This window comes from Eurosta solidaginis, chromosome 3, assembly GCF_040869045.1.
Source record: "Eurosta solidaginis isolate ZX-2024a chromosome 3, ASM4086904v1, whole genome shotgun sequence".
Lineage (NCBI taxonomy): Eukaryota > Metazoa > Arthropoda > Insecta > Diptera > Tephritidae > Eurosta > Eurosta solidaginis.
This window is the reverse complement of record NC_090321.1, coordinates 134,693,168-134,714,113: the sequence shown is the minus strand read 5'-3', so window position 1 is coordinate 134,714,113 and position 20,946 is coordinate 134,693,168. Positions and strand designations below refer to the sequence as shown.

At 33.5% G+C, this 20,946-nt stretch overlaps 1 protein-coding gene across 5 annotated transcripts in view; it reads right to left on the bottom strand.

Moving 5' to 3' along the window:
* sns (sticks and stones) overlaps positions 1–20,946 on the bottom strand; it is a 1,009,476-nt gene that overhangs the window by 452,707 nt on the left and 535,823 nt on the right. For all 5 annotated transcript variants that reach the window (XM_067773057.1, XM_067773055.1, XM_067773053.1 and 2 more), the window contains 2 exons: positions 7,678–7,845; positions 7,416–7,547 (listed from right to left, as the gene is read on the bottom strand). In XM_067773057.1, coding sequence (XP_067629158.1) covers positions 7,416–7,547; positions 7,678–7,845 — 300 coding nt within the window. The remainder of the gene's footprint in view (positions 1–7,415; positions 7,548–7,677; positions 7,846–20,946) is intronic.

The following is a 20,946-nucleotide window of genomic DNA, read 5'->3' as shown; positions in this document are numbered from 1 at the left end:
AGATGGTCAAGAAGGCCTCAACGGCATCCTATGCATGTAAAAGAATGCTGGGGTGTACGTGGGGCTTATCGCCCTCTCTTTCTCATTGGGTTTTTACAGCGATTGTAAGCCCTATTCTATACTATGGAGTTCTTGTTTGGTGGAAAGCCACACAAAAAACAACATACCTCAAAAAATTAGAGGGGGTATGCAGACTATCGATGCTTAGCATTACGGGAGCCCTGAAAACAAACCTGACGGCTGCATGCTGCTGCTGTATGCCATTCTGCACATTCCACCTGTAGACCTGGTAGCAAAGAACATAGGGTTAACAACCGCAACCAGGCTCGGTGCCTCGGGGCAGCTTGAGCGCCGACCATATGGCCATAGTAGTATAGCGTCATCAATCACAAGACGAACATACTACCTGGTCCCTATCTACGCTTCGAGGGAGATCTTAAGGCTACAATAGAGGTGGACGGTTGTCGCAAGGGTGCGCAAATGGCGGGCGAGGCGATACATGTGTACACAGATGGTTCCAAAGTAGTGGAAGGATTAGGGTCTGTAGTATACTGTTCTGATCCGGAAATAAGCAGATCCTACAGGCTGCCGGATTACTGTAGCGTTTTCCAAGCGGAAATATTAGCCGTAACCAAAGCAGTAGAAACCCTGGAAGAGAATAGCTTAAGCTGCAACCGTGTTAACTTTTATATTGACAGTCAAGCAGCAATTAAGGCAATAATCTCGCATAGCACAGCATCTAAATGCGTGTTAGAGTGTAAGCAGTCTCTGGAGAGAATCGGGACAGGGAGAAGCATACATCTATATTGGGTCCCACGGAATATAGGAATAGATGGGAATGAAAAAGCGAAAGAACTAGCTAAAAAAGGCGCATCCCTTGAAGCTTGCTCCGTAGACGTCCCAATTAGACTGGACGAGATTAAGCGAAGGCGAGAGGTGCACATGACCGACCAAAAAAAAAGTTTATGTTAGTATTGATGTAAGTACCAAATCTTTTGATGATTTGATGTACTTGATAACTGATTTATAATTGTTGTTATTGTTTACTTGTCGTATTTATATTTTATGTATATTAATATTTGGTTGTGTTATTTCTATGTTGTTTGAGAAATATTGTTATTTATCGTGATATGATTGAAGAACCTAGGATGAGGTTGAATAATAGCAGATTGCAACTTTGTGTGCACAATCATTCAAAAATTAAAAACTTGTATTATGCAGAATATATGTTCAATATATGATTGTACTCTGCATAATGTATATCCAACATAGACCGACAGTGGACCGAATTTTGAACTTCGAAAGCCGATATCTTTTTTTTTGGAGGCTAACTTCGAAAAACGGAGATAGTACTTTGTTTACTTAAGCCTCAATCTCTTTTGTGCAATACCCAGAAAAAAGTTTGTTAGCTGACCTAACCATGTGAAAACAATTTCATACTTTACAAGGACATTAAAAGGAAAAGTGAAGCATCTCAACGCCAAATAATGACATATCAATTTTAAAAATTGGACGTAAAATAACCAAGTTACAACGAAGAACCCTTTTCGGCTTTATTTCGAAGGATAAAAAAAATGTTTTCCGAAACTCTCTCAACATAATCTTTGTATTTAGGGGCGGACATTAGCAACTTTTTTTTCGACCCAGTCTAACGTATATCTACCACATTTACAATAACTAAAATTTATTTCGGTTTCAGGTGAATTTATAGAAAACCAATTAACTAATTTCCAAAAAAAAAAAACTTATTACATTGGTGAAAAAATATGTGCAAGGTATATGTGGTAGGCGGCCACCGTGGTGTGATGGTAGCGTGCTCCGCCTACCACACCGTATGCCCTGGGTTCGCAACCCGGCAACATCAAACATCAAAATTTTAGAAATAACGTTTTTTAAATTAGAAGACAATTCTTCTAAGCGGGGTCGCCCCTAGGCAGTGTTTGGCAAGCGCTCCGGGTGTATTTCTGCCATGAAAAGCTCTCAGTGCAAACTCATCTGCCTTGCAGATGCCGTTCGGAGTCGGCATAAAACATGTAGGGCCCGTCCGGCCAATTTTTAGGGAAAATCAAGAGGAACACGAGGCAAATTGGAAGAGAAGCTCGGCCTTAGATCTCTTCGGAGGTTATCGCGCCTTACATTTAATTGTTTGCCGTTTTTAAATTAAAATTTCATATCTGTTATTAGGCATGTCCGAAACCATGGATGGATGGAATATACGAAAAATATAATAATGAAGCTAAGCTGCTATAGTTAATCTCAAGACATGTAAAAAAACAATTTCTGTTCGAAAACGATTAATCTGTGTGTATAAAAACAGCGGAATATTATCCGAAACGTAGGTCCATGGAATAATTTTTTCCACCTACACTTTTTTTCTGTTTATTGTGATTTTAATTGTTGAAAGTTTGGGAATTGATCTTCAAACGGCCAGAAGTTGCATATAAAGACACATACACATACCTACGGAATATTAATGAATTAGGGTGGCTTCTATCTCAGATAAGTGGCTATCATTTTTGGACAATATTACGGTTATTTTGTTTTTACGCATTATCTAATAGAAGTTCCTAAATTCCCTACGGGCTTTCTCATATAACTGATATACATTTTTGGAGACCCCATAGCGCAATCTGACCTTTGAACCCTATGTGGGACGCCTAAAATAAATGGCCTCCAATCGGGACCCAAATTTATTTGTTATATTTTAGATCATAGTATTGCCGGATTAAAACTAAAAAAATCATTTATCTTTTTTTTGGAAAAATTTAGATTTTTTAATTAAAAGGGAATAATATGAAAAAAACCGGTCTACTTTGATTAATTTTATGAAAAATTTTTTGATCAAAGTAAATATATTGTAAAGTAATTTACTTCTGCATATATTACCATTTGAGCGAAGTATCTCTCTATCTCTTACTTCATGACAGGGTGCAAGCTTCTGCTGCAATTCATTGTCTGCTTTTAACTTTTCCTACAAATGGTAGAACCTACAATTTTTAAGACGGCTTACAAAAGCAGATGCATTTTTGCTAAGGAGCTACCAAAAAACAAAATTTTGAAGCATTTTCATATTTCCTGTGAAAGTTTGACCTTTGGTATGGTAGGCAAGTATTCAAATTTCTGCGGAGATTGGCTCGAACAGATAACCAGGTATAAAATTTTAAAAATGGTCAGGATGTACTATACTACAACCCTTCCATCACCTTTGGCAATTTTTTTAAGATATGTGCAAATATTTTAGAGTTTTATTTAAAAATAAAAAAATTTTATGAAAAAAGTAACCAACTTTTTTTGTACGCTGCTGTACAATAATTATAAAAATAACAAAAACTAAACACAGGCACACTTTGTTGTTTTTTTGGAAAACTTAAAAAAAGTTTCAAAATCTCTTCAAAGTAAACGAAGATACAGACAAACCGACTGACAAAAGTACTAAAAAAGGTTTAGATGTACTCTATTAAAAATAGCAAATAAACAATGGTTTACTTTGTTGCCGTAAAAAAAAGTTATGGAAATGTCTTCAAAGTAAATTTTCTTTCTACTGAACTATAAGTTGACTTTAGTTTCCATATCATTTTTTTAGTTATCCGATTTTTATAAGTGGTAGATTGCTTGAGGAGCTACTACAAATCCACCAGTGAAAGTTTATAAAAATCCATTCAGTAGTTTCGGAGACTAGCCCGTACATGCAGACAAACAGACCTACAAAAAATTTAAAATATGGTCCAGATGTACTCTACTACACACCCTTTATCACCTTCGGTTAATTTATCAAAGTTGCTTCAATGTACAGACACGACTTTTCTACAGTTTTATTATAGTATAGATTTCAGTGAGTTAAATTTTCTTTTAAAATATTTTATTTTATGAGTTGATTCAGGAGCACTACTCTGAATACTCCAATGCGCTTTCCAGCGTCCTTGTTATCGATCTTTCATAGCGCGGAAACGCTCTCCCTGACCATCACTGCGATCGCCTTAATTTCCAGGTCCAGATAGATATGCAGAAAGAATTAAAAAAAAATTTTTAAATGGGCGTGGCACCGCCCACTTGTGATAAAATCAATTTTACAAATAGTATTAATCATAAATCAAAGATCGTTAAACCTATCGTAACAAACTTCGGCAGAGAGGTTGCCTTTACTATAAGGAATGCTTTGAAGAAAAACTAACGAAATCGGTTAAGGACCACGCCCGCTATAAAAGATTTTTAAAATAAGCTATGTCTTTCCAAAGAAGAGCTTTTTTTCAATGGTATTTCATTTCCCAAGTGGATTTATAACAATAAATAGGAAGAACTTCAAATTTTAAAAAATGGGCGTGGCACATAACTCGAAGAAAAATTAGTTCAGGATAAAACCATAATTGCGCAGCCTTGTAACACTATTAAGCACAGAAAACAAACAACAACAGCATTTGAAGTGTACAGCTGGGTATGTAATGTTCGGTTTCACCCGAATTTAGACTTCCTTACTTGTTTCATTTAAAAGCTTATATATTAAAAGGCGAAGTTTTCCGTATAGGTGATAAGAACATTGCATAGGCCTATTCTCATTAACAAATAATGCTTCATTTATTTATAATTAATAGATAAAGATTTTTACGAACTATTTCTTACGAAAAACTACTGCAAATCTACTACAATCAAAGCATATCACGTCACAGATAAGTTCAAAAATTCCCGGACCGTACATATTTGCACATTCTTTGTTTTTTATTAAGTTGCTTTCGAATAAGAGCTAACTTGCGATAAAACTGACTATATTTCTTTGCCACCTTTAATGGAACATTTTGTACTGAAATTTCATTTTAAATTTTTATTAATAAGGGGTCAAGTCTTTATTTAACACATTCTTCGGCCCCTGGTCCATTTTCCGGAAAGAAAACGGACCAAATTTTTAATTTATGGCATTATCAAATCCCCTTGAACACCCACACATGCATTAAAATCGGTCTAGTCGTTTAGGAGGAGTTGCATCACTAACACACGCACAGAATAAATATTTATATGCTTAGAAAGATATTTAAAAAAAAATGTATGCAAGCCGCGATAACCTCCAAAGAGATTTAAGGTCGAGCTTCTCTTTTCGATTGCAACACCATGTTTTAATTTAGGACCAAAATTCATCGCAAAAGAGGACCAAATCCCAAAGAAATGGATCAAATTTTTGTAGTTAGTTGTAGTTTGTGGCTTACAAACAATTCGGAAATTCACGAATGTGTCGAATTTTTCGTAAAATCTTTGATTTCAGGTTGTGGTAAAGTACAAAGTCGCACACACTTTCATTCTAACAAAAAGCCTTATATAAATAAATGTTTTAACGAAAAACTTTAGAGCAAACCCGTGCCGCAAGCCAAACCAGTTCTGTTTTATTTACATAAAAATTATATTTTTAAACCAAATTTCTCCAGGGGTCGGTTGTATCAATTTTATTATAAAATCAGACAAAAAGTTAAAAAAAAATTGTTTCCAATAACTGGGTGTTCCACTTTTTTTAAATTTAATTCTTTACTTTTTTTAATTTAATTCTTTACTCTTCCGTTTACCAGTGCACCCTCACGTTTCAATTTTCCCATCTATGGCCTAGATTCAGTAAGTGGGGGTTTTGAATAATGTACATTTCCAGGTATTTTTGTCTTAGAGAAAAATGTACATTTCAAAACTCACATTAATTGAATCTGCCACAGTCCTCAGATTTAATATTGAAGTCATAAAAGTTTGAACTGTGTAGTAATGGTCGAATTTCCATTTGACGAGGTACGACAAATCAGTTATTATTAAATTTTCTGGAGTTCTGCTCTCCAACGGGAATAACTTGGCACAAAGCGTTTATATCAGATCTACGTTGAGCATTTGTTAAGTTATCGCTTTCCAAAAATATTCCTGCCTTACTTCCCATAAAAATATTTCTTGGGTTAAGATACTTAGTATTCTAAATTATGTACACTGATATTTTTTAAATATCCAATATTTTGATATAATCATTGCACCTAAAATTACTCATATTGATGGAATAATATAAGCAGACTAAATTTTTCTGATTGAACTCTTTAGCGCAGGTGGGAAATATATAGAAACTTTTAATTCTGTAACTGATATTGAGTTTGACGGTTGTATAGCAAAAATGCTCTTAATTTCCAGACACAAAAATAGAAAATATAGCCGCATCGCAGTGTGAATAACACTACACAAACTCATCAATTTGTTTTGTGCTGTGTGAGAAAAATTTAAAAACTCTCATTACCTATCGAAGCATATCGCATAACTTGAACATAAAACAGTGGTAAGTATACTTAATATAAAACAAATTAGTCTCATTAATTTATTTAGTTTTCAATACAAGAATGTCTTCATCAGTGGACAACTCCCTCAAATTACTTTGAGATGTACGTGCATTTGCAACAACTTTTTTTAAGATCAAACAGTGACAAAAGTCTATCAAGAGACGTTTTTGATAAACGGTCGAAATATCTAGCCACCAAAACAAGATTTTCTGATTGACCGCTTGTTTCACCAATTATTAACGAAAATTGATTTCCTTCAAGATCCAACACTTTTCTAAACTATCTGCTAGGTGAAGTGCCATTGTTCTGCTACATTTTGTTGAAATCAATTTTATTGTAAGAAATCCATTGAGGTAAATTATAAATTATATAAGGGTTAATGAAGGTGTGCAAAATTTTGTGGGCAGTGTTGAACATTTTTTCCTGAGTGAAAACAAACAATCTTGATTACAGCCTAAAAAAGACCAAAATTGGAAAAAAGGGACCAGCGGACCAAAAGTGGCAACCGTGCTTTTCTTCCAATTTGCGTCGTTGCACTTATTAATATATTAGGCAATTCACAAGGTCTCCTATCCAACGTATGAGCTTTGATTTTAAACCTGTTATGTGTGCTTTGTTGTTGTTTCTCATATAAAATAAAAAAATACAATTCAGCGGCCTATATATGTATATCAAATGTGCTAAGTTGTTGTCAAAGAATGTATTTACTTCATTTTGAAAATTTCAAAGAATTTTTTGCAAAAAACTTTAGGTATTAATAAAAGTTTTACGTTGAATAAATTTAAATTTTTTATTTGCTTTATGCTGATATCGCTTCTTACGGATATATTTAAATACAACATACAACTCATTTAAGTGTTCACAAGGGCCGTATTTAAGCATATACTCCGTATGACAATAAAGGGCCTTGTGAATTGTCTATATACTTATATTAAACGATTTTTAGTAAAATAATTATATTTATTGCGTATTCACATCCCTAAATGCCATGCCCGTATTTACCAGATGTATGTATATAATTGTATGTTTATTATGTCTTTTTAATAGTGCGTCAGTTAGGCGCATTGCCCCCGAAGTTGACAGCAAATATATTGCGCCTGACGGAAGGCTAAAGAAGTAAACAATACTCACATAAAATATTTACTGTGTGAGTTGAAACAACGTTTTCTGTTAGCTGCATATTAAGCCCATGACATATCACTACAAGAGACCTTTTGTTGGGCTCAATAGTTGCTGTTATGTTAGATACTGTAATCCATCCTCCTGAAAGAATATATAGACACATAAGTAAACTCAGATATTTAAAATATTATTGTTATTATAATGTTTATTTTACATTTTGGATAAAAAGTTAGTACATAGATAATTAGAAAAAAATTAATGTGATACTCACCTTCGGGGCTGGCAGTTGTCTTTGATGTAGCATTACGAATTTGACGTCCACCAACCATCCATTTTATTTCAGCTGGTGGATTAGATGGAGCAGTGGAGCATGCTAGAGGTACCAAATCACCAACGCGTGCTTCGGTGGAACCAGTAATTGATACATGCGTCGGGGCAACTTTACGTTATAAAGGCACATGAAATAGAATAAAAAAAGGAAATTTAATTACTATCGAATACCTATAAAGTATGACAAAAAAAGTTGCATATGGGTAATTTCGTAGCGTTAAATTGCCAATCGACAAGTTGAGGCTAAACGTAGATGAAAAACTAAGCCGCAGGTACCAAACATATAAAATCGAAAAACTAGAAAAGGGGTAGAATATTTCTCTTAAGAAAAATATAAAACTTTATCTCTACAACAACAACAGTTTAAAAGAAACATACTGGAAGAAGCCGCAGGCCTGTCAAAATACCGCCCTCAGAACTGACATGAGAAGTCTTCTTATGTCCCCAGAACATTATCCACACAGGGAGGCAGAAAGACACCCAACATAAAAACTTGGCACGATTTAGGTCCGATGAGATAACGGCCAAGCTTCTATTGCAATTGGCGTAGTGCTTCTTATTTAATTGCTGAGAAGCTGAAAGTTGGCAGAAGTCCGCACGAAGTGTTTGCAAAACTCTGAAGAGAGCAGTGGCGTTGTGAAGTTTTCTGGCGGCTGGGGCAAATATTTTTTTGGTGCCGCAATGAAGTGCCATTGGCAAGTTTGGAAAAACATCTTCTCCATACGATATTATAAAAGTAAGTAATTCTAACGGAGTTTTAGGTTCAATTTCTTTTATATTGCGAAGTAATATTTTGCAGTCACATATTTCGATAAAAAGTTCTGTTCCATCGAAATCTGTATTATAAAATTCACCAAAGTTCTTACAATTTCTTTCTAAATCGTTATTATCCTTGCTTAACAAATCTACAATGTCGAAGAGAAATTCAAATTTAAAATTAAAGTCATATAGTCGTGTAAATCTTGTACGTATTTCTTGTTAGAGACGATCGAGAACACATTTTATTACGCGAAAAATTTCACATTCTTCGGAAAGCCCAACATCTCTAGCAGGTTCTCCGGGTATTTTTCGGCGGCTTCTTACGCGTTTTACTATACCAATATCCCATTTTCAGATCGTGGGTTTGAATCGAATCAATTAAGAAAAAATGTATCATAACAACAATAATGATAAAATAATTATTGTTAATGTAATAATGATAAAATAATTATTGTTAGGCCTTGAGCGCGATTTAAATCCACGATCTTACAAATCGAGTACTCAGTAGGACTATATAACAACAAAAATTGTTATCCCATTTTCCAAAAAAAAAGACTTCGCTTTTTCTATGCTTCTTAACAGAGTGTCTCGAATTTCGGATAGTTCAGTCGCTAATTATTTAAGATGATACGCTTCTCTAAAATTCATCCCCGGATCCTGTAATCTGATCAATCCTCCTTAATAACTAATGTTATGAACCTAAATTTAGTATATTTTGATTTTCCACAATATTTACATGTACTCAGTGAATTAGCGGGTATAAGTGCAGAATACACACATCTGTCAAAACAAAAAAATGTATATACGGATCAGTAGTGTTGTTTATGGTGAGTTAGCAATATAAATTTTTTTTGTGCAAATAATAAATGTGGAGGTTGTTCCACGTCAAATGGTAAATTTAAATAGAAAATATCTTCGAAATTATGAGGCCAATTTCGAAAATTTATACATATATAACTGAACAAGTAATAAAAATAGCTTTTGTTTGAAATACAAGGCATTTTACTTAAAAAAAGCTTTTATAAAAAAACATGTTTTTATAAAAAAAATGCATAACGTCCTTTCATAAATCGCTTAAAAAGTAAAAAAAAAAAAATGTGGTATTAATCATGCATTTTAATAATGCAGAACTATAGATTATTTCATTAGCTTTAATTTGATTGCATATGTTAATATCAAAATTGACAACTTTATTAAGTTGAGGCATAAATAACGATAAAGTCATGTGAGTTGATTTGTTTATGTCAATACTGTGATAGCGTAGCCGGCGTCGAATCGGCTAAGGGTTAATTTTTAGAAGTGCGACTCAAGGCCGTCTATGCAGAATCATGTTTAAGTATTGAACTCGAAATCTCCAACATTCATACTTTATGTTTGTTTCTTTTAAGCTGGAGACATTGGTGCTTTATCGGTAACCGTATCGGTAACCTTATAACAGCTGATTCGACCAACCTTATGAGAATCAATGCAATCGATTATTGGTGCCGCTAAGGTCGTAACCGTATCGTAGCCAACCTATTGGTTTTTGGTTTACCGTCGTAACGATAAACAGCTGATTACGTTAGGGATACGACTACAGCGATACGACATACGGCACCAATGACTCCCGCTTTAATGGTGTGATCAATTTATACTTATTATTAAGAATTCAGGAGCTTAACACCGGGTTATAATAATTGAATATTTAATTATTGTGTTTTTCTAAGAGAAACTAAAAAGAAAGAAAAAAATATTTACTGGCATATTGCGATAGTACTATTTCGAAAACCGTCACGAATTCATCGTCAGCAATTTCGTAAAGTTATACTAGTGTAAAGGCAGATGCCTTTAACCACACTAAGCTTTGCAATTTTTCTCTAATATCAATAAAAATTATATAATGCAATATGAGCATGTCTCGCTATAGATAAGAATATTAGTTTCTTCATTTCTTTTCAATGAAGAATAATTAATTGAATATTTCTCACAATATTGCATATACGAGTTAGTGAATAAGAGTACTCGACAGTAAAGTTACGGACCCCGACTAAAAATCCACGGCCGTGACAGTTATACAATTAAATGTTTAATTTTTCCTTGTACAATTGTATCCAATTTTTTTTTTTAGAAAATTATTCTGATAACGAAAAACACCTTAAGTTTGTGGTAAAATGACTTGTCTAGATTAAGGAAAATGTTTCTATGGCGCAAAATCATACCCATTTTTTCTTCGTTTTCAGGAATTATTAGGATTTTTTTTTTTTTTTTTTTTTTTGTTGAGTGTATAATAAAAACAGATTTCCAATCTGCGATGCATCGCATTGTGGATAAAATAAGTGTGTAGCATAGACGTTAAAATCTTTTTCTGTCACCCCATGAAAACAGCCGACCGGGTGCGCCGCCCTACTGAACGTCCTGTCAAAACGCTAAAAAAAAAGCCAATTGAACATCCCGTAAGCCAGTTGATTGTGTGATCAATTTATACTTATTATTAAGAATTCAGCAGCTTAACACTGGGTTATAATAATTGAATATTCAATTATTGTGTTTTTTTAAGAGAAACTAAAAAGAAAGAAAGAAATATTTACTGACATATTGCGATAGTACTATTTCGAAAACCGTCACGAATTCATCGTCAGCAATTTCGTAAAGTTATACTAGTGTAAAGGCAAATGCCTTTAACCACACTAAGCTTTGCAATTTTTCTCTAATATCAATAAAAATTATATAATGCAATATGAGCATGTCTCGCTATAGATAAGAATATTAGTTTCTTCATTTCTTTTCAATGAAGAATAATTAATTGAATATTTCTCACAATATTGCATATACGAGTTAGTGAATAAGAGTACTCGACAGTAAAGTTACGGACCCCGACTAAAAATCCACGGCCGTGACAGTTATACAATTAAATGTTTAATTTTTCCTTGTATAATTGTATCCATTTTTTTTTAGAAAATTATTCTTATAACGAAAAACACCTTAGTTTGTGGTAAAATGACTTGTCTAGATTAAGGAAAATGTTTCTATGGCGCAAAATCATACCCATTTTTTCTTCGTTTTCAGGAATAATTAGGATTTTTTTTTTTTGTTGAGTGTATAATAAAAACAGATTTCCAATCTGCGATGCATTGCATTGTGGATAAAACAAGTGTGTAGCATAGACGTTAAAATCTTTTTCTGTCACCCCATGAAAACAGCCGACCGGGTGCGCCGCCCTACTGAACGTCCTGTCAAAACGCTAAAAAAAAGCCATATTGAACATCCCGTAAGCCAGTTGATTGATAAGATATCACACTTGTTTTATGCGTAATGATGCATTGCATCCAACAAAAAGCCAACCACAAATGACAATATTTTTCTTATATTTAAAAACTTGTTTCTTTGTTATTTCAACTTCAAAAGTAGAGTTGTTGCTATGGCAACGTTGCATGACTTTGCAACTGGTGAATAGCTGATTTTTTTAAGCTAAATTGAACAGTTTGTTTTATTAACCGATTTATTATTTTAGGGTGTTAGGACCAGTGTTGCTAGATTTAGTATTTCTTTCTCCGGTGAGCTTGAGAAATTGCGTTTTAGGTCTAATCTTTTTTATAGCTTTTTGTTTAGAAATTTCTTAGCCCTTTTTAACTTTTTAAAATTTTTTTTAGTAAATCTAGATAATCAGTTTGGCTTAGATTAAATTTTAAGAATATCTAATGACCCTGGATGTTAAAAAATTGTGGGGGAGGGGGCTAAAAAATAAATAGCGGAAGCGTTATGGTACTTTAACTTTGTAGAGCCTTAATTTCATTCATCGGATGAAGCAAGTTTTGAAACTGTTATGTTTTTTAAATTTATTCAGCTTCAATTTAAAACTTATTTGAACAATAGGTCTAAAAACATAAAAAAAAACAAAAAATTGTTCTAAACCAAAATCAAAAACGTTTCAAAAATCGAAAAAGAGTAACTTTTAGTCACTTCTGGGGTTGAAACAAAACCAAAATGCTTCAAAAATCTAAAAATAGAAACTTGCATACACGTCTGGTTTTAAAACAAACCCCAACAATTTAACTTGGTGCTGAAAATCTAATTTAAAAATTAAAAAATTTATTTGTGAAAAGTGCTGCAAGTTATAGATTCTTTTTTAAAAAATATGAGTTTTTATGATATGTTTTTTTACAGAGAGGTGATAGCTCAGAGGGTAGAGCAAGCTACTAGAATCCGTGGCACGTCGGTTCGAAACCAGGCCACCACCCACTATATTTTATAAATGCAAGTGATTTAGATTTAAATTGAAACAAATCTGAGTTGAAAAATGAGTATTTTTAGGAACACCGGTTTAATCCATTCGATTTGGTCATATAGATATGTAGTACAGTCTCATATATAGGCCCACACTTTTAGCCCTGTAGGCAGTATCGAAGCGTAGTAACTTTTTTAGGCAATATCAACCTAATATCGTTTTCGTTTCCTGTTTTAGCCATGCATTCATCAGCATCAAAACTACTACTCGAATCATTGCAAATTGCATCTACATAAATGGGATAACATAGGGTCTACAGAAGAATTTTTGGAATAGGGTACACTTTAAAAACGCGTTTGCGAAAAACCCTTTTCAGTACTGTGAATAACGTAAAATGAAGCAGCGTAATATAGTTTATTTAAAAATATTAAATTCAATTTAAAGGTACAGACTAAAGAAGCAAAAGAAGTACTGCCATTACCTTGTTATAACGACCTCATTGAACTAATGAGCAATTCAAATAATTATTTTCATTCATCAGATGATGTAGAACACTTCGATATTGAAATATTTTAAGACTTATTTATGTATATAAATTATCTCATGAATACTGCAATTTATGTGGTTATACTGTTGCAGACACGGAAATGCAATCTGTGTTTTATAATGGTATTTATTTTCATTTAATTAGAGTAAAAATTAGTTCAAATTGTTCACTAAAGGTATGAAATATTTATACGTTATGTTTTTTATGAAAAAAACTGAATAAAACTCAAGAAAAGTTGACTTAAACTTTAACCTTTTTTTCTTAGCCTTAAAAATTTTAATTGGCTTTTTTTGGTCTGTCTAGCTTTTTTCTGAAAAAGTTCTGGCAGAACTGGTTAGGACTCAATTGTAATTTTTCAAAATTTCACCAGGATAAATTTTATAATATCGTAATGAAATTGTGTACACATATTTTCCTCATAGCAGAAAATATTTCTACACTCAGAAAAAAGCTCTTCCCTAAAATGAGGAAATCACTTCCTAAAAAAAATGTCTATAGATTGAAGAAATATTCTATGAATTGAGTTAAATTTTTCTATTTCTGTATAAAACCTGCCATTAATTTGAGGAGAGATTTATCTTTGTTTCTGAAAACCGAAATATAATGCTGCCACCCTTTCTAAATATGTTAACGAACTTTGGTCGTGTTTTTTACGCATATGCGTTTGCGCTTAATATTCGCATGGAGAGATTTGAGCGCTTATCTCTTCATACAAAATTTAGGCGCAAACGCATATGCGCGTAATGAACGCACGACCGCATTTCGCCCACTTGCGTGGATTTTTCTTCAAAAATATCATTTATGATACATGTTGCGTTTAATTACCAGCATTTATCTTAGCTGTCAAAAATTAAATGTCACGCAACGCGCCACAAAAGTTTTATTAAACATCCCCTTAACCGTCTCCAATGTGATCCATTAATGGTGCCATAACCTTAAACAGCTTAAACGATGCCTCATTTCGCGTTTTTTGCAAATATCTCTTGAGAGACATTTATATTTTATTTTCCGCTTTTTCACGAAAAATATAATTTTAATTTCGAAAAACCAAATACAAGCAAACACAAAAATGTTCAATAACACAAAAATGGCAATCAGGTGTTTATGGATATGGCAGAAAACGAAAAAACAATTCGTTGGATATGGTATAGTTAAGGCGTTAGCGTTATGGTATGTCACCATTAATCGATTTCATTGATTTTCATACAGTTTTTTCGATCAGCTTGGTGATTAAGGTTAAGTCACCATTAATAAGCCCTTTAGCAGTACATCTGATGCAACAAGCAATAAGAGCCAAATACAATTTTGAGGCGTTTTCCAGTTTGGCTATTTTTTCCAAAATGTTTGATTCAGATAAATCATTATAGGTAACAAAACCAAAAAATTATTTTGTTGCAAATGAACAACTTTAGCTATTTTGAGCAAAAGTCATGAAAACTTGTATGATAGCAGGTGCAAGTACCAGGAATGCAATGTTACTGCTTGTTGCCACGTGCATACTGCTACGTAGTTGAGCTGGAGCAACGCATGCAGTACGAATGAGCCATTTTCCGGTCGTAGGTAAATAACCAAAAATAATAAAAAAATATCTTAATTTAAATTTGTAACAATGTGGCATCTGCTGCAAACTTGCAGGGGTAAGTATTGGCGTCAATCTTCATGCGCTGATATCGTGAGGCCAACATTAAGTTTGATGGGTTTGATGGTGAATGAGGACAAAACGAAGTACCTGCTGTCATCGAGCAAAGAGTCAGCGCATATGCGCCTTGGCAACCACGCTACTGTTGGCAGCCATAATTTCGAAATAGTAAAAGACTTCGTTTATTTGGGAACCAGCATCAACACTAGCAACAACATCAGCACTGAAATCCAGCGAAGAATCAATCTTGCTAATAAATACTACTTTGGACTAGGTAGGCAATCGAAAAGTAAAGTCCTCTCTCGGCGAACGAAAATCATACTCTACAAGTCACTTATCGTACCCGTCCTGCTATATGGGGCAGAAGCATGGACCAAGACAACAGCAGATGAAGCGGCTTTGGGAGTGTTCGAGAGAAAAGTTCTTCGAAAGATTTATGGACCTCTACGCGTTGGCGATGGCGAGTACCGAAGAAGATTTAATGATGAGCTGTACGAGCTGTACACAGACATCAACATAGTCCAGCGAATTAAAACGCAGCGGCTGCGCTGGCTAGGCCATGTTATGCGAATGAAAGATGATGCTCCGGCCAAGAAAGTGTTTCTATCGGAACCCGCCTATGGAAGCAGAGGTAGAGGGCGGCCCCCACTCCGTTGGAAGGACCAGGTGGAAAACGATTTAAACTTCCTTGCTGTGACCAATTGGCGCCGGTTGGCGGAGCGAAGGAGCGACTGGCGCGCCTTGTTGGACGGCCATAACCGTTTAGACGGTTAAGCGCCAATTAAGTAAGTAAGTAACATTAAGTTTGATATCAGCGCAATGTCTTAATGGAATCGCATGAAAAGATTTTTTAATAGTGTCTTCGCATAGAATACTTCCTGATGCAATTTTTTGTATTGACGTTTTATGAGACTACACTGAAATTTGACACATTGATATATATCTATCTCGATTTCTTTATACCATTCGTTATCCAATCAAAGTTATAATACCCTGTGTACAAGTACAGCTGTCTATAAAAAATACACGTAAAAAGTGTTATTGGCATCACTGGCGCCATTGCGACATGTTCCGAATTTATGTATCAGCGCCACTCTCAGTATGAGCGCAATAACGCAACGCCAAGCAGCGTGAATGTGCGAATTTTCACCGATCAGCTGTTAGTTGCGCTTCTTGGTAAGATTTAAAAAGGTTCTGTTTCTTTGCCAATAAAATAGCGCAAAAATTGCGATCCACGGTCAAATCGTCGCAAATAAAGCATTTGTAAGTAAATAAAGCATACATTAATCCTTTGCTAAACTTTTACATATTGATGTATTGTTTAATTTCTTCATTAGGGTGTTAACAAATACATTTATCCGATTGTGTGCGCAATGGCAGAAGAATTAAAAAATCTAGTGGAGAAACTGCAAGGAGGAGTATTTTTTGAACTTCTCAAAGGTAAGTTATTGCTTTATATTTTATAGTTGTTATGCTTATTTAAGACTTCAAAAATAAAGATAATGGCTTTACAATTGAAAGCTTGCGTCATTTGAAACCAAATCATTTGGATACCCTAATTGACAAATCTATGTTTGGACAGCGCGTATTATTTGAGAGAAATCTTTTAAAATGGAAAGCGGAAGAAGTAATAAAACATAACATTTTTAATCATAAAATATTTAAAATAATTTTTGTTCACAGGGTGAAGGAGGTACTACAGAGACACATTGTTTATCGGAACCCATGCCACCAGCCTCAAGTTTCAACAGTGGTATCAGAAGTGTTTAGGATGTAAGTGTACTTGCTGCTAGAAAATGAAAATCAGTGCCAAGTTCGTCTTGACTTTGCGGGAGGGGGAGTGGGAGTAGGAATGGGATTGGAGTAGTAGTAGTAAGAAAGGGATGGGAGAAGGTGCAGGCGCAGGAATGGAAGTGGAAGTGGGAGTAAGAACAAGATGGGAGTGGTAGTATGAATGGGAATGGAAATGGAGTAGGAGTAGTACTAGGATTGGGAGTAGGACTGGGAGGAATGGGAGTGGACGTGTGAGGAGGAATGGGAGTGGAAGTGGAAGTTGGAATGGGATTGGAGTAGTAGTAGTAAGAAAGGGATGGGAGCAAGTGCAGGCGCAGGAATGGAAGTGGAAGTGGGAGTAAGAACAAGATAGGAGTTGTTGTATGGATGGGAATGGAATTGGAATAGTAGTAGGACTAGGATTGGGAGTAGAACTAGGAATGGAATTGGGTGGTATGACTGGGAGTATCAGTATTATTTTATTATTTTAATTAAATTAAATCAAAAAATGCATTTTCTTTTTATTAATTTTATTGTATAAAAAAAATAAAGCCTTCGGGCGTTATTTGACTGCACCAGTGGTGATCACCTAAACAGATCACTTAATTTGTATACAGTATTTACAACTGTTTTGTATAGCATTTTTAAAACTTGTAACAGAAATCTGTAGAAGATATTTCAATGAAACAGCTAGTGGAAAACAAATCCTAAAGTTCTACGAAAACAAACAAAATCTTACATCGAAATACCGTAAATTATTATCTACAACTGTGATCAGTTATCAATTTTTCCTTGCTTGGGTTTAGTAGCAGGAGACAACTTAGCATTAAATAATATTCTCGGTTTTTCTAGATAATTTTCCTCAAACTATTTTTGTAGATTTTGTAAAGCTAATAAAATAGACACAAAGTCAGCATTTACAGAAGAATTTGACAAGTTGCGAAATAAACTTAGTTATGAGCAGGATATTGTACAAAATGATTTCGGAAACACAGGGATTACTGAAAATTTTATTTTTAATAAAATACATAATTTTAATGTTACTGAAAACTATTATGTTGATATATTACATGATATCCTAGAGGGCGTATTGAAATATGGTTTTTGTAATATTATCCTACATTATATCAATACGAAAACTTTTGAATTGGAATTTCCTAATCTTCGGAAACAAAATTTTGACTATGGTAAAACTGAAAATGGGAACAAATCACCTTCTCTTCAGTTGCATCATATAAAATCATTTAACTTGAAGCTTTCTGGTCGAGAAATGCTAACATTTGCTCATTTTTTTACTTTGATTGTTGGAGATGTAGTAGAAAGAGATGATATCGTATGGAAATTTGTTTTGAATCTTATAGAGCTATTGGACTTGTTGTTATTGTCTGAGTACACGAGCTTAGATATGATAAATTTAAAATCTTATATACAAACTCATAACAGGCATTACCCAATCATTTTTTATGATACTTTGAAACCAAAGCATCATCTTCTCATCCACTACTGTAGAGTGCTTGAACATTCGGGTCCCTTGAAATTGCTTTAGACACTACCTTTTGAATCAAAGCATATACAGTTGAAAGAATATGCTAAAAATATTACGTCAAGAAAAAACTTAACATGGTCTTTAGCCATTAAGTTTGCAATAGTATTTTCGGAAACTGTAAATAATTTCGAAAATATTGAGATTTTACTTGGTAAAAAAATAGGTTTGCTACAATGTTCTTTGTATTGGACGCATTTACAGAGTATGTTTAATAATGAAACACTGGAAGAATGTGTATGTTATTTAAGTTTCAAAAGGTATAATACATTTTATAAACGGAATTTTATTATATTTTTTTATGATGCCAATTTTTCCGCTTGCCAAATACTTGAGATTTTCATAAAGGATAATAAAACTTTCATGTTTTGTGGAAAAATTAGTATTCTAACATATAATGCACATTTTTTATCGTACGAAGTTGGTGGGAAATCGTCAGAATTTAAACCTTTTAACGCAGATAACTTAAAAAATACACCAATTCATCTTTAACAGTTCAAAATCGAATGTTTTTGAGACCAAAGCAGTTCTTTTAATATCGATATATATTTGCAAATAAATTTTTATTTTTGTTATAATTACTATGTATATTATTATGTGTAATATTAATTATGGATGTAAATGGATTGTTTGGGCTGTCCGTTATATCCAAGGCAATTTAAACAATGATTTCACCTGGAAACCGTTTTTTGTAAATTGCACCCTAGTATTACATTAAAAAAGCATTAAGTGCAAAAGATATTAAACAGTTTCCGTTTAAATGTAAAAAGGCGTTAAAGAAAAAGTGAACTTGGTATTTATGTATATAACGGACATGCTTATATACACACATATGATTAGTACAAGAATAAAATTGAAATATACCATATGTTTCATAGTTATGTAATTTTTACTGTCTTGTTTAATTCCTGAAATAAATATAATAATAAAACTAATTAAAGAAAACCCGAGGAAATATTTTGTTTTTAATGTACCCCAGATTTAAAGAAATATTTTCTCCAAAGGCTGGAAAAATTTAACTAATTTTTAGGATTTTTTTTCTCGAAAGTAAGAAATTTTTGCTACTTTCAAGTAAAGTATTACTCATTTTGAAAAATATTTTCTCCAAATACCGGAAAAATAGACCTCATTCTTAGGATTTGTTTTCTCGAAACTGAGCAATTTTTAGTATTTTTTAGTAAAATATTAGTCATTTTAAAGAAAACACTTCTAAAAATTCAATACAAATATTTTCATATTGTAAGAAAGCCTCTTCTCTTTCTTACGATAATCCCTATTCCTTTTGAAGAAATGCTTTTCAATGAAACAAATACTTTTTTCCTATTTTTAACTAATTTATTATTAATTTTAAGGAAAATACTTTCATAAATTCTATACAGTTATTTCCTTATTTTATTAACACATTTTTTCTTTCCTTAGATAATTTTCCTAAAACCGTAGAAAAAAAATATCTTCATTTTTAGGAAAATTACTTATCTTGATTGAGGAGAACTTTTCAATGGCGCAAAATCATACCTGTTTTTTCTCAGTTTGATAGCTATTTTCCTCAGTTTTAGGAAAATTTTTTTTGAGTGTAGTAAAAATGGACGGGATCAGTTAAAGATCACGGCAGCTTAGATATAAAACAAGTTTAAAAGGGTCGTAGACTAGAATAATAAGCTATAACTTAGCAAAAAATAGTTTTGAATCAATGATATTTAACTTGTAAAGTTTTATTGTAAGAGGAAATGGGGAGACATTTTTTTAAACGGGCGGTGCCACGTATTATGTAGAGAAGTAATTTATCTGTAATGAAATATACAATTGAAGCTCACGCTGAGTATATAATGTTCGGTTACACCCGAATTTAGACACCTTTACTTGTTTTTGTTTTAAATTTAATTGAATTAGCAAATAATTGAGTATTTTTTGTCGGCCTTTTTGGTATTATATAAATATGTTTCGCCACCGCTTTCTTTTGTATTTAATTGGAAAGCTATGTATTTGTGTTTTTGCTGTGGAGGCGATTTCAGTACACGAAAGAGTAGGTTCTTACGACAGTTCGCCAGCAGTAGTGATAGAAAGATACGAGTACTGAGTGAATAGTATCGATACTTTTCCAAAAATCTCTCGAGTATTTCGTACTCGATGCTTTTTCCAAGTACTAAGTAAAGTATCGATACTTTAACTCGATACTTTTGCCCATACTTGACCGAGCGTCGATGGTCTACCTGTTTAAGATTAATATATTCAGTCCATTAACACCAAAACTTGAGCATATATTGAGATCGTCGACGATGCGGTAAAAGCTCCCCGTTTAACTTAACAACAAAATTATAAAAAGCTGCTAACTACATACAATTTCAATACATTTTAACTTGTGCATGGCGTTTTTTCGTTTTATTGTGAAATTTTGGTGGATTGAGTTAGCAGCTTTTACAGCATCGTCGACGATATATTGGTATTGGAAATGGTCGAAATCAGATTATATCTACGTCTACTTTCAAAGATGGGAAAAAGGAACAATGCCTTAACAAATACTGATAAAATGTTGAAACTTGGGGAGTGGATAAAAAAGTTGCGATGTACAATATAATTTAGTACTACTTTGCTTAATTTGCCAACTGTTAATCGAAAATCCCCTCTTCCTCCGAGTCTCAAAAGGTGGACCGCAAATTATCTGTCTTGTCAACAGGCATCGGTGCAATTCAGGAACGTGACACCTAAACTCAGAAGACATAAACGAGGGGTGCCACAGGGTGGTGT